Source organism: Raphanus sativus, unplaced genomic scaffold (assembly GCF_000801105.2).
Source record: "Raphanus sativus cultivar WK10039 unplaced genomic scaffold, ASM80110v3 Scaffold0352, whole genome shotgun sequence".
Lineage (NCBI taxonomy): Eukaryota > Viridiplantae > Streptophyta > Magnoliopsida > Brassicales > Brassicaceae > Raphanus > Raphanus sativus.
In genome coordinates this window covers 748-15112 of record NW_026615672.1, presented here as the reverse complement: position 1 = coordinate 15112, position 14365 = coordinate 748, and the positions used below count along the sequence as shown (strand labels likewise).

Genomic DNA, 14365 nt, shown 5'->3' with positions numbered 1-14365 from the left:
TTTTAATGAGGCTTGGTCACAACACTTATACGATAGCCTCTTGATGAAACCATGCCATTTCTCTTATTTTCTAGTCTATTTCGGATTTAAAACTTGGTCTTTATTTATGTTTTCAAGGGAGCCTTTGTTTTAAGTATTTTGTGTGTTTCCAAGAAGCTGTGCATGTACAGACTTCTTGCCTATATATTATGGACGAAAATCATGAATAAAATCATCAAACACTTTTTTCTTAAAAATTCTCTCTGAATCTTGTTTGATCAAAGCTTGTTTAAGTGTTATTCGGATCTTTGATCCTTACCTTGCAAGCAAACCTTTGATAGTCCAAGAGTCATTCCGCAACTCTTTGAAGTATCACTCAATCCACATCTTGTTTCATCATCACAATCCGCTGGAGAGTAGTCAGGGACGTGATCCTCACACCTAGGATCATATCAAGTGGTATCAGAGCAGATCTTCATCAAAAGGTTGTGTTTTTCCAGTTCGGCAACTTTTAGACTTTTCATATTCTGTTCTCAGATCTGTTCTAAAGTCTAGATCTTGTTAGAATCATGTTTGTTAATGTCAAATCTGCCTAGAACAAGTGTTGAATTTGCTAAATAATCTGAATAAAATTTCGAAATTGTTGAGAAAAGAATTAGGGTTCTTCATAAAAGTTTTTGAATCTGTCTCAGTTTCTGTGTTTTCTGTTATTTTTCTGTTTCTATGATCTCTTTTACTGGTTTTGTGCTTTAAAATTCAACAGGAACCATGGGAGACGAGGACAATAGGAATAATGGAATGGATCCACTGTTACTTGATGCTTTGACTGCACGCATGACTACTTTGATGGATCAGAGACTAGAGCACTTCAGGGCTGAGGTTGTGCACTCAGATCGTGAGAGACCTAGAAGGACTTCAGATCGATCTGCTACAGAAAGTTACTATAGCCATCCAAACCGATCCATTGGTACCAGAAGAAGGAGGCATGACCAGGAAGAAAGGCCAAAAACCAGTGATCCTCTTGGTGGTTTGAAACTGAAAATTCCTGAGTTTAAAGGCACTGCTGATCCAGAAGAATACTTAGAGTGGGAAAAGAAGATTGAACTCGTGTTCAATTGTAGAGACTACACAGCAGAGTATAAAATGAAACTTGCCCCTACTGAGTTCAAGGAGTATGCTTTAAGTTGGTGGGATAACTTGGTTACAGCAAGAAGAAGAGCTGGAGATTTTCCTGTTGAAACCTGGAACCAGATGAAGGTAATCATGAGAAAGAGATTAGTACCGAGCCACTACCACAGAGAGTTGCACTTCAAGCTCAGAACACTGTCTCAAGGAAGTAGATCAGTTGAAGAATATTATAAGGAAATGGAAACCCTTATGCTGAGAGCTGATATACAAGAAGACCGAGAAGCAACAATGGCCAGATTCATGGGTGGTCTAAACAGAGACATCATGGACAGACTTGAAGTTCATCACTATGTTGAGATGGAAGAGCTTCTGCACAAGGCAATTATGTTTGAACAGCAATTGAAAAGAAGAAGTTACAAGTCTAGCTATGGAGCCAGCAAACCACACTACCAGAAGGACGAAAAGACCAGAGAATCCAGACCATTCTCCAAGCCTAAAGTGGAGGAACAAAGTATTAAAGGAAAGGAAGTAGCCACTGCATCCAAATCCAGAGACATACAGTGCTACAAGTGTAAAGGATATGGACACTATGCCAGTAGCTGCTCCAACAAAAGGGTAATACTCATCAGAGAAAATGGTGACATTGAATCCGAGGAAGAGGTATCTGAGTCTGAAGAAGAAAGGGTGGAAATGCCAACTCGTGGAGAGTTACTTGTTACTAGAAGAACACTGAATCTTCAAGCCAAGACTGATGGAGATGAGCAGAGAGAGAATCTGTTTCACACTCGCTGTATGGTTCACGGGAAGGTTTGCAGCTTGGTTATAGATGGAGGAAGTTGTACCAATGTTGCAAGTGAAACTATGGTAGAGAAACTTGGTCTGAAGGTCATAAAAAGACCAACAGCTTACAAGTTACAATGGCTTAATGATGAAGGAGAACTAGAGGTGAAGCACCAAGTTAAGGTACCATTGTCTATTGGGAAGTATGAGGAAGAGATACTGTGTGATGTCTTACCAATGGATGCTGGACACATACTGTTGACATGAAGACATAAGGAGATAAACAAGATCAGATATATCAAAGATGAGCTTGGATGGCGATGCCTTGTTCTACAAGTATGTGCATTGCCTCTCTCGGATTCAAATAATCCTAACCGCCACAAGGAAGCAAAGAGTGACTTGCCAAGGAAGGTTTAGGAGAAGAAGAATACCGTTGGAAGGTCAAGACAAAGGAGGGATGTCGGCAATGAGTTGTTTAATATAAAGATCACATGTTCACTTTGCCTCATAGCCGTTCCTGAGCTGTCACTATCCAAGCTCAGTCTGCGCAGTCTGAGCTCCTTTGTTTATTAATTCTTCTTGTATGTCGATTTAGCTATTTATGTATGTGTGTGATGAACTAAATGAATCAAGGAAACAGTTTCCTCTTTCTTTACTTCTCTCTCGCGAACTCCTCTCTCTTTCTCTTGAATTCTCACAATGGTTATCATAATCTCCTCTTAATCTCTCCTTAATCTTTACATTCTCTCATGGTATCAGAGCAATAAAAGCTCTTGGAACCAATTCTCTTATTTTCTTTTCTTACTTTTCCGCAAAACTCTGAATCTTTCTTTTCTATTTTTGGCAAAGTTCTTGGTGTTCTTCACTTGTTCTTGATTTCCAGCTTAAAAATTTGCCAAAAATGGAAACTCACTCAAAGATGGTGTCGATACCAGTGACTTTAAAAGGTCCAAATTACTTGCTATGGTCAAGGCTTGCCAAGACAGCACTAGGAGGCAGAGGTCTTTGGGAGTGCGTGGAGGGCAAGGCTACAACCAAGACTGTCCTAGGAGAGGATGGCAAAGAAGAGGCTAGTGCGGCTGAAGGTGATAGGAAGAAAGGTCAGGAGGACCTCATGGTGCTTTCAATCATTCAAAACAGCCTAGATGCGCCTATCTTAGAAGCTTATTCCTACTGTGAAACCTCCAAAGAACTTTGGGAAACACTTAAGAAAGTGTATGGGAACATCTCCAACATCAGTAGGGTGTTTGAAGTCAAGAGGGCTATCAACACTCTCTCCCAAGAGGACACTGACTTCTCTACTCACTTTGGGAAGTTCAGGTCACTTTGGGCAGAGATGGAGATGTTGAGACCATCCAGTGTTGACCCGGAAGTGATTAATGAGAGAAAAGAACAAGATAAGGTGTTTGCCTTGCTCTTTACTCTCAACCCGGTGTATGGTGATCTGATTAAGCACATTTTGAGGAGCGACAAGCTTCCATCTCTAGAGGAGTTGTGTGCTCAGATACAAAAGGAGCAAGGATCAGTGGGGCTATTTGGAGGAAAGGGAGAGCTCATCCTTGCAAATAAAGCTGATGGTGTAGAGGCTCCTGTTGAAGGCGCAGCAAACAAAGGATACTACAAACCTGGAGACAAGAAGGTGTGGGAGTGTGACCACTGCAAGAAGAAAGGTCATGGGAGAGACAAGTGCTGGATTCTCCACCCACACCTCAAGCCCCAGAAGTTCCGAACTGATGCAAAAGCCAACTTCTCTGGTGATGTGGGAGAGACCTCTACCCCTATGCGCGCCAAGGCTACTAGTGATGGAGCACACAATGAGAATGTCAAGAAATCTGACATTGAAGCTCTCATCAAAGCCTTAAGGGAGTCTGGTAAAACACTTGGTTATTCTCTAAATGCATCATATAGATTGTCTAGTGCTCCTCATGCTCTTACAACAAATATGAATGCATCTAGTAGCATCAAACCTTTGATAATAGACTCTGGCGCCTCTCATCATATGATTAGTAATGCTGAGTTAATTGATAACATTAAACCTGTTTTAGGACATGTTAAAATTGCTAATGGTGATAGAATTCCCATTCAGGGTGAAGGAACCATTAAATTGTTTGATAGAGATACCAAAGCATTTTATATGCCATCTTTTGCATCAAATTTGCTTTCTGTCAAAAGAGTTGCTACTGATTTACATTGCAATGTAATATTCAGTCCTAATGAGGTTATGTTTCAGGATATTGAGACTCTTAAGTTGATTGGCAAAGGTGTTACAAAGGAGGACTTGTACCTACTTGAAGACATCAAGACCAGTTCAAATTTATCTGCTTTTAGTTCAATTCCTGTCTTAGATAATGATGTATTGTGGCATGCTAGATTAGGTCATCCTCATTCTCGTGCCTTGAACATTTTATTACCTAATGTTGTGTTTAAAAATGATGGCTGTGAAGCTTGTATCCTTGGTAAACACTGCAAAACTGTCTTCCCAAAATCGTCTACCATTTATGAAAATTGCTTTGATCTCATACATTCTGATGTCTGGACTGCACCATGCATATCTAGAGAGAATCATAAGTACTTTGTCACATTTATTGATCAAAAATCCAAGTATACTTGGCTGACTATGATTCAAACTAAAGATAGAGTGCTTGATGCTTTTATTAATTTCCAGAACTACATAACTAATCATTTCAATGTTAAGATCAAAGTATTCAGATCAGATAATGGGGGAGAATATACAAGCAAAGCATTCAAAAGCCATCTAGCTAAACATGGGATCATTCACCAAACTAGCTGCCCATACACCCCACAGCAAAATGGAGTTGCTGAGAGGAAGAACAGGCACCTAATGGAGGTGGCGAGATCCATGATGTTCTATACCAACATGCCTAAACGATTTTGGAGTGATGCTGTGATGACTGCATGCTATCTCATCAATCGGACGCCTACAAGAGTGCTTGAGGACTCCACACCATATGAGGTATTGAACAAAAGAAAACCATCCATTGATTACTTAGGGGTCTTTGGGTGTTTGTGTTTTGTATTAAGGCCAGGTGATCACAGAAACAAGCTAGAGGCAAGAAGTATCAAGGCAGTGTTCATTGGCTATTCAAATACACAAAAGGGGTACAAGTGCTATGTACCAGAGACTAGGAGAGTCATGGTGTCCAGGGATGTGAAGTTTGTTGAATCAAGAGGCTACTTTGAGGAGAAAGATTGGGAGAATCTCAAAGATTTATCTCAAGAAGCCTCGGATAGAGCACTAAACCTGAAGCATATTATGGAGAGTCTTGGCATCAACATGGGTCAGGGATCAGCACCAGTGATTCTTGAGGGTGAGCAAGTTATTCATCCTAATCCTGAAGGGGGGAATCAAGAGGGTTCTCACACTGGTCAAGAGGTGATGCAACCCTGATCAGCCATGCCACCTTGGACGAGCAGAAACCATTTGAGGAGACTAAGGATGAGCTGGGACAAGCTGAAGAGAGTGTGTTTGAGCTGAAACCAGCTGAAGAGAGTGTGTTTGTGCTGAAACCAGCTGGAATGAAAGTAGATGAGCTGAATGAGCTAAGTGACACTACCTTGGAGCTGGGTGAGCTGATTGACACTTATTTGGAGCTGGGTGAGCTAAGTAACACTGAAGATGGAGCTGATTTAGCTGCTGGGCGAAATAGGCCTTTTTCAGCCCAAAGAAAAGTTCATAAAATGATCAATATGGGTCTGATTCTTGCCAAATTCGACCAGCCCATTCCTCAGTCCATTTCAAGACCTTTCTCATCACAAAATATCAACAAAAGAAGTTCTGGTCGTGGCTTGCCTTGAAGGTTGCAAAGTCAAGTCAAAATTCAACATCTCGGTTCTACAAATTGCCTAGTTTTTAGTTTCAGTCAAATTCTTGTTTTCTACAAAGTCTTTGCCTAGTTTTCTACATTCTTTCTAGTTTTTAACACATTGTAAGACTATATAAAGGGCTGCACGTCCTCAATAATATTCATTCACCTTTTTGATTAAAATCTCTCTTATCATTGTGAATCCTTTGTTCAGCTTTGAACATCGAACTGCTGAGGAGTTCATTCTCCAATTGCAACTTGGCTTTGATCCTTACTTGAGTTCATTCTCTTGATCAAAGTCTCTCATCTATCCATCAATCATCCATCCGTGAGTTCCCATCCACAAAACCATCTATCATCTTTCATACCTTATCATTCCGCAAAACCATTCACCACTCCATCAAACCACTGATCATCCTTCAAAGATCAGGGAAAGTGAACCATAATACAACCAGGGTTCTATCAGGTGGTATCAGAGCAGATTGAAGGCTCGTGATCTAGGGTTTGTCATAAAAACTCTTTGAATTCTTCTCTCTTTCGTTTTTGGGAACCTCGTTTGATCTCTCTGTTCTGTGAATCTATCATTCTCTTATCTGTCTATCTAATACTGCGGGGGGGCCAACCAGATTCAAAAAAAAAAAAAAAAAAAAAAGATCAAAGAATCAAAGCTGAAGAGAAATCCAGCTAGACTGAAGAGAAATCCAGTCTCTGGTGGTAAAGCTCCCTGCGAATTAAATCCCTTAATACTGTCTATCTTTTTCTTTTAGTTGGGGTGGGGTTTTGTTCTTTGAGGCATTGATCTTTGTTGGCTGCTGAGCTATTGGATTCACAAGGATTTTCACTACAAAGTTGAGAGAAACACTTGAGAGAAACACTTGTGAGGCTTCGGCTATATCTATTTGTGTACTAACTTTTCTTGTTGAGTTGTAACAGGAAACCATGGCTGGAGATGTCAGTAAAAGAAAGGAGACACCTAGTGTGACTTTGAGTAAAATCCAGATGGAAGCTGTGATGGCTACACTAATGAAAGAAATTGATAAAAGAATTGAATTTGAAAGAACTTTTGATGTTTTTGGTAATGTTTCTCAGGTTCACAGGGATGCTAAGACTAAAAGGAAGAGCAAGATACCATCTTTCTGTGGCAGAAACGACCATGATGGCTACTGGGAGTGGGAACACAACATGGAACTTGTCTTTGATGGCCAAAACTACTCAGAAAGCAAGAAGGTTAGATGGGCTACATCAAAGTTCTGTGGTGATGCCATTCAGTGGTGGAATCAGCTTGTTACTACCAGAAGAAGAACAGGAGAAGCACAAGTTAGGTGCTGGTTTGAGCTCAAAGATGTCATGAAGAAACACTTTGTTTATGGTAGCTACAGCAGGAAACAAATCGACCCATGGTGCCCTGATTGTGATCAGCAAAGGAAATCTCAGTCACTTAAACAAAGGAGGGTAAAGCCACGTCCTATCTCAAGAGACAAAGAGCCACTGTGTTCTAAGAAGGAACCAGCTAACCAAGAGCTGAAAACAAAGCCATCTAAGGTAATAAAAGAAACTGAGACAGAAATTGAGTTTTCTCTTTTCTCTTCTCAATCTGAACTTGTTGTCAATAATACCTTTGATGAACTAATTTGTTTTGAACCGGTGCAACCGAGTAGTCTTGATTCAGTGTCTCAGGTCTCAGAAGAACACTCACCAGAAACAGAAGAGGAGAGTCTAGCACAAGGTGAAGTGATGGAGCAGCTGAGCAGCTTTGAATCAGAAGTAATTCCTGCACCTTTCTCTCCCAACCTGCAAGAGCAATCGATTGTGGAACAAAGTGAAGTGTTGGAGCAGCAGATAAGCTTGGAACCAGAAACAACTCCTACACCTTTCTCTCCCAACCTGCAAGAGCAATCGATTGTGGAACAAAGTGAAGTGTTGGAGCAGCAGATAAGCTTGGAACCAGAAACAACTCCTACACCTTTCTCTCTCAACCTGCAAGAGCACTGTAAGGAAATTCATCTGGTTAATTCTTTTCCTGAATTGTTTGTTAAGGTTAGTTCCAGTGATGTCAAAAGATTAGGTCTTGACAAAGTGAAAGAATTTTGTGTTTCAAACTGTGTTTTTGATAAGATGATTCATTCTTTTGAGAAACTTGAACCAGATAAACTTCTTGATCAAAAACGTTTTTCATGTGGCAGTGACATCAGAACTAGTCTTGTTTTGAGTTTTGATCAGTTTAAGGAACAATACAAAAGCTTTTATCACCCTGCAAAGTCATTGGAGCTTGTTTTGCAGCAATCTGATTTCTTTTTCAGAAAACCTTGTGATTCTTTTGCTTGTTTTAAAGATAATGGCTTTGAGCTGAGTTTTTCTAGACATGAACTGATCACTGATGATTTGTTCTCTTCCACACGTGCCTGGAAAGAGTTTATGAATAGGAAATTGCAGAAACAAAAATCACTTAGAGCTGAAACCGATTTTATTTGTGATTTTGCTTTGAAACCTGTCCATTCTTGTTCTGAAACAGATAAATCTTGGTTTGTTTTGAGATCATACTTGCAGAATGATGTTGTCTTGAGCTGTGGTGATATATTAGTTTACAACACATTCTTTGAAAGTAAATCAAAACCTGTGAGACATGTGCTAACTGATTCAGAATCTGATCTTGAACTTAAACTTTTATGTTTTGATTCTTATCATGTGAAGCACGTTTTGAAGTTGATATATGGTACTTCATGCCTTGATACCATTCTTGTCTACAATACTTACTTTGATGTCCATTTTGAAAGTCTGAAACTGGTGCAACATATTTGCAGAAAGAAACTCTTGGTTATTGATCAGTTTAAGAACATGTTTTACCTATATGACACTGGGTATCTAGTCTATGATTTTAGTGTCCAGGAACAACATGATCAGTCTCAAAGGAGTGTAAGGGACGAGAGCAGAAACCATGCTTATCAGCCTGCGATTTGGAGATGGAAGTACTTGAGGAAAATGGTTTCAAAACTCCAAGGAAGTTTCTGTCCAAAACCTTACTTTGATATTGCATTCTTCCTTATTCTCTTGATCATTTGTCTTGTTTCTTACTTATTTCCTTTTGATGTAGGAGATACAGATTTGAGGACAAATCCTTTTAAAGGAGGAGGGGATGATGCAACCCTGATCAGCCATGCCACCTTGGACGAGCAGAAACCATTTGAGGAGACTAAGGATGAGCTGGGACAAGCTGAAGAGAGTGTGTTTGAGCTGAAACCAGCTGAAGAGAGTGTGTTTGTGCTGAAACCAGCTGGAATGAAAGTAGATGAGCTGAATGAGCTAAGTGACACTACCTTGGAGCTGGGTGAGCTGATTGACACTTATTTGGAGCTGGGTGAGCTAAGTAACACTGAAGATGGAGCTGATTTAGCTGCTGGGCGAAATAGGCCTTTTTCAGCCCAAAGAAAAGTTCATAAAATGATCAATATGGGTCTGATTCTTGCCAAATTCGACCAGCCCATTCCTCAGTCCATTTCAAGACCTTTCTCATCACAAAATATCAACAAAAGAAGTTCTGGTCGTGGCTTGCCTTGAAGGTTGCAAAGTCAAGTCAAAATTCAACATCTCGGTTCTACAAATTGCCTAGTTTTTAGTTTCAGTCAAATTCTTGTTTTCTACAAAGTCTTTGCCTAGTTTTCTACATTCTTTCTAGTTTTTAACACATTGTAAGACTATATAAAGGGCTGCACGTCCTCAATAATATTCATTCACCTTTTTGATTAAAATCTCTCTTATCATTGTGAATCCTTTGTTCAGCTTTGAACATCGAACTGCTGAGGAGTTCATTCTCCAATTGCAACTTGGCTTTGATCCTTACTTGAGTTCATTCTCTTGATCAAAGTCTCTCATCTATCCATCAATCATCCATCCGTGAGTTCCCATCCACAAAACCATCTATCATCTTTCATACCTTATCATTCCGCAAAACCATTCACCACTCCATCAAACCACTGATCATCCTTCAAAGATCAGGGAAAGTGAACCATAATACAACCAGGGTTCTATCAAGAGGGATCAGATGAAACAAGAGAGGTTCAAGAGGGAACACACACTGATCAAGCGCAAGAGGTTCATGATCAGGATGAAAACAATCAAGGTGTGCCATCAGTACAAGAGCAAGAGGCTGTACCTGATGAAGTTGAAAGTATAGAAGAAGTCCAGCCGCTTAGGAGAAGCACAAGGGTCAGGAATCCACCATCAAACTGGAGCAACACAAGGGTATATTTCAACAGCCAAGCAGTTGCTCATCCAACACAAGCAACATGCTCCCTAGCTCAATACCCTAAGGATCATCAAGTGTTCATTACCAACCTTGATGAGGCTTACATACCAAGGACATATGAGGAGGCTATGGCAATCAAGGAATGGAGAGACTCAGTAGAAGATGAGATGGGGGCTATGGAGAAGAATGGAACCTTCTTTGAGAGTGAGCTTCCCAAAGGCAAGAAGGCAGTGACCAGCATGCTTCTGTTCACTATCAAGTATCTAGCTAATGGGAAACCAGAAAGGAAGAAGACCAGGCTAGTAGCAAGAGGCTACACCCAAGTGTATGGTGAGGATTACCTAGAAACATTTGCGCCAGTAGCAAAGTTACACACCATAAGAGTTGTGCTCTCACTTGCTGTGAATTTGGAGTGGGATCTTTGGCAAATGGATGTCAAGAATGCATTCTTACAAGGAGAGCTAGAAGATGAAGTATACATGCGCCCACCACCTGGAATGGAAAGCATGGTCAAGCCTGGAAATGTTTTGAGATTGAGGAAAGCAATATATGGTCTAAAGCAATCTCCAAGAGCCTGGTATCACAAGCTGAGTTCAACACTGAATGGAAGGGGTTTTAGGAAATCTGAAGCCGACCACACCTTGTTCACTCTGACCAGCAAGCAAGGGATCATTGTTATACTCATCTATGTGGATGATATAATCATCACAGGCAGTGACAAAGAAGGGATCAACTCAACCAAGGTGTTTCTCAAAGCAACATTTGACATCAAGGACTTGGGAGAGCTCAAGTATTTCCTTGGGATTGAGATATGCAGATCAAAGGAAGGGTTGTTCCTGTCTCAAAGGAAATACACTCTGGATTTGTTAAAAGAAGTTGGTGATCTTGGCGGAAGAGCTGCTAAAACACCACTAGAAGATGGATACAAAGTGATGCGTGAGGGGGAGATTGAAGACAAGGCTTATGGAGATGTGAAGCACTATAGAAGAATGGTTGGGAAGCTGATATATCTCACTATCACAAGACCTGATGTGTGCTTTGCAGTCAACCAGGTGAGCCAGCATATGCAAGCTCCCAAGATGCATCATTGGAACATGGTGGAGAGGATACTAAGGTATCTAAGAGAGGCGCCAGGACAAGGAATATGGATGGGGTGCAACAAGAGCACTGAGATAGTTGGGTATTGTGATGCTGATTGGGCTGGAGACAGAATTGATAGGAGATCAACTACTGGTTATTGCACATTTATTGGAGGCAACTTGGTGACTTGGAAGAGCAAGAAGCAAAAGGTGGTTTCATGTTCAAGTGCTGAGGCAGAGTATAGAGCCATGAGAAAGCTCACAAGTGAGCTGATTTGGATCAAGGGACTGCTTAAGGACTTGGGAGTAGAGACTACCTCACCAATCACTATGCATTGTGATAACCAGGCGGCTATACACATTGCCAGCAACTCAGTCTTCCATGAAAGAACCAAACACATTGAAGTAGACTGCCACAAGGTTAGACAAGCAGTGGAGCAGAAAGTGATATTGCCATGCTACACACGAAGTGAGGAGCAGCTAGCTGACATCTTCACAAAGGCAGCAAGCACCAAGGTCTGTGAGTTCATCCATCCACGGTTAGGACTCATAGACCTCTCATGTCACTGATCTCTCCTCCATGAAGTAATCTACTCTTTTTCCTTGGCTTGGTTTTTGTCCCATTGGGTTTTGCCAAGCTAAGGTTTTAATGAGGGATTGCTTCATGGCTTCCAAGCTTGACTTGTTCTATATGGTCAAGCTTGAGGGGGAGTGTTGACATGAAGACATAAGGAGATAAACAAGATCAGATATATCAAAGATGAGCTTGGATGGCGATGCCTTGTTCTACAAGTATGTGCATTGCCTCTCTTGGATTCAAATAATCCTAACCGCCACAAGGAAGCAAAGAGTGACTTGCCAAGGAAGGTTTAGGAGAAGAAGAATGCCGTTGGAAGGTCAAGACAAAGGAGGGATGTCGGCAAGGAATTGTTTACTATAAAGATCACATGTTCACTTTGCCTCATAGCCGTTCCTGAGCTGTCACTATCCAAGATCAGTCTGCGCAGTCTGAGCCCCTTTGTTTATTACTTCTTCTTGTATGTCGATTTAGCTATTTATGTATGTGTGTGATGAACTAAATGAATCAAGGAAATAGTTTCCTCTTTCTTTACTTCTCTCTCGCGAACTCCTCTCTCTTTCTCTTGAATTCTCACAATGGTTATCATAATCTCCTCTTAATCTCTCCTTAATCTTTACATTCTCTCAAGTGGGATATCTTCTTGCTCACAACTCCTATGAGATTTATTCAACTTCCTGGTTATTCTCCACTGATTAGTCGTTCCAAATAAAGCTTCTTAGATCGTGGTTCATCCTGGTTCGATAAGAATCATGAAGATAATGCCATATGTTCGAACAGGCTAATCTGGAATCATCTGGATAGAAAGTGGGATATCTTCTACTCACAACTCCTATGAGATTTTTCAACTTCCTGGTTATTCTCCACTGATTAGTGGTTCCAAATAAAGCTTCTTAGATCGTGGTTCTCCTGGTTTGATAAGAATCATGAAGATATTGCCATATGTTCGAACAGGCTAATCTGGAATCATCTGATAGAAAGTGGGATATCTTGCTCACAACTCCTATTGAGATTTATTCAACTTCCTGGTTATCTCCAGTCCAAAATAAAGCTTCTTAGATCGTGGTTCATCCTGGTTTGATAAGAATCATGAAGATATATTGCCATATGTCCGAACAGGCTAATCTGGAATCATCTGGATAGAAAGTGGGATATCTTCTTACTCACAACTCCTATGAGATTTATTCAACTTTCTGGTTATTCTCCACTGATTAGTGGTTCCAAATAAAGCTTCTTAGATCGTGGTTCATCCTGGTTTGATAAGAATCATGAAGATATGCCATATGTTCGAACAGGCTAATCTGGAATCATCTGGAAAGAAAGTGGGATATCTTCTTACTCACAACTCCTATGAGATTTATTCAACTTTCTGGTTATTCTCCACTGATTAGTGGTTCCAAATAAAGCTTCTTAGATCGTGGTTCATCCTGGTTTGATAAGAATCATGAAGATATTGCCATATGTTCGAACAGGCTAATCTGGAATCATCTGGATAGAAAGTGGATATCTTCTTGCTCACAACTCCTATGAGATTTATTCAACTTCCTGGTTATTCTCCACTGATTAGTGGTTCCCAATCAAGCTTCTTAGATATTGGTTTCATCCTGGTTTGATAAGAATCATGAAGATATTGCCATATGTCGAACAGGCTAATCTGGAATCATCTGGATAGAAAGTGGATATCTTCTTACTCACAACTCCTATGAGATTTATTCAACTTCCTGGTTATTCTCCACTGATTAGTGGTTCCAAATAAAGCTTCTTAGATCGTGGTTCATCCTGGTTTGATAAGAATCATGAAGATAATGGCATATGTCCGAACAGGCTAATCTGGAATCATCTGGATAGAAGGTGGGATATCTTCTTACTCACAACACTTATGAGATTTATTCAACTTCCTGGTTATTCTCCACTGATTAGTGGTTCCAAATAAAGCTTCTTAGATCGTGGTTCATCCTGGTTGATAAGAATCATGAAGATATTGCCATATGTTCGAACAGGCTAATCTGGAATCATCTGGATAGAAGTGGGATATCTTCTTACTCACAACTCCTATGAGATTTATTCAACTTCCTGGTTATTCTCCACTGATTAGTGGTTCCAATAAAGCTTCTTAGATCGTGGTTCATCCTGGTTGATAAGAATCATGAAGATATTGCCATATGTTCGAACAGGCTAATCTGGAATCATCTGGATAGAAGTGGGATATCTTCTTGCTCACAACACTTATGAGATTTATTCAACTTCCTGGTTATTCTCCACTGATTAGTGGTTCCAAATAAAGCTTCTTAGATCGTGGTTCATCCTGGTTTGATAAGATCATGAAGATATGCCATATGTCCGAACAGGCTAATCTGGAATCATCTGGAAAGAAAGTGGGATATCTTCTTACTCACAACCCTATGAGATTTATTCAACTTCTGGTTATTCTCCACTGATAAGTGGTTCCCAAATCAAGCTTCTTATATATTGTTCATCCTGGTTTGATAAGAATCATGAAGATATTGCCATATGTCCGAACAGGCTAATCTGGAATCATCTGGATATAGAAGTGGGTATCTTCTTACTCACAACTCCTTATGAGATTTATTCAACTTCCTGGTTATTCTCCACTGATTAGTGGTTCCAAATAAAGCTTCTTTTGATCGTGGTTCATCCTGGTTTGATAAGAATCATGAGATAATGGCATATGTCCGAACAGGCTAATCTGGAATCATCTGGATAGAAAGTGGGATATCTTCTTGCTCACAACCTT

At 40.3% G+C, this 14365-nt stretch overlaps 1 protein-coding gene across 1 annotated transcript; it reads left to right on the top strand.

Moving 5' to 3' along the window:
- The first annotated feature begins 747 nt into the window (after nucleotides 1–747).
- Nucleotides 748–2154, top strand: LOC130501961 (uncharacterized). Its single transcript, XM_056996774.1, has one exon. It carries the CDS (start codon nucleotides 748–750, stop codon nucleotides 2152–2154), a length of 1407 nt encoding a protein of 468 aa, XP_056852754.1.
- The last annotated feature ends 12211 nt before the right edge of the window (nucleotides 2155–14365 follow it).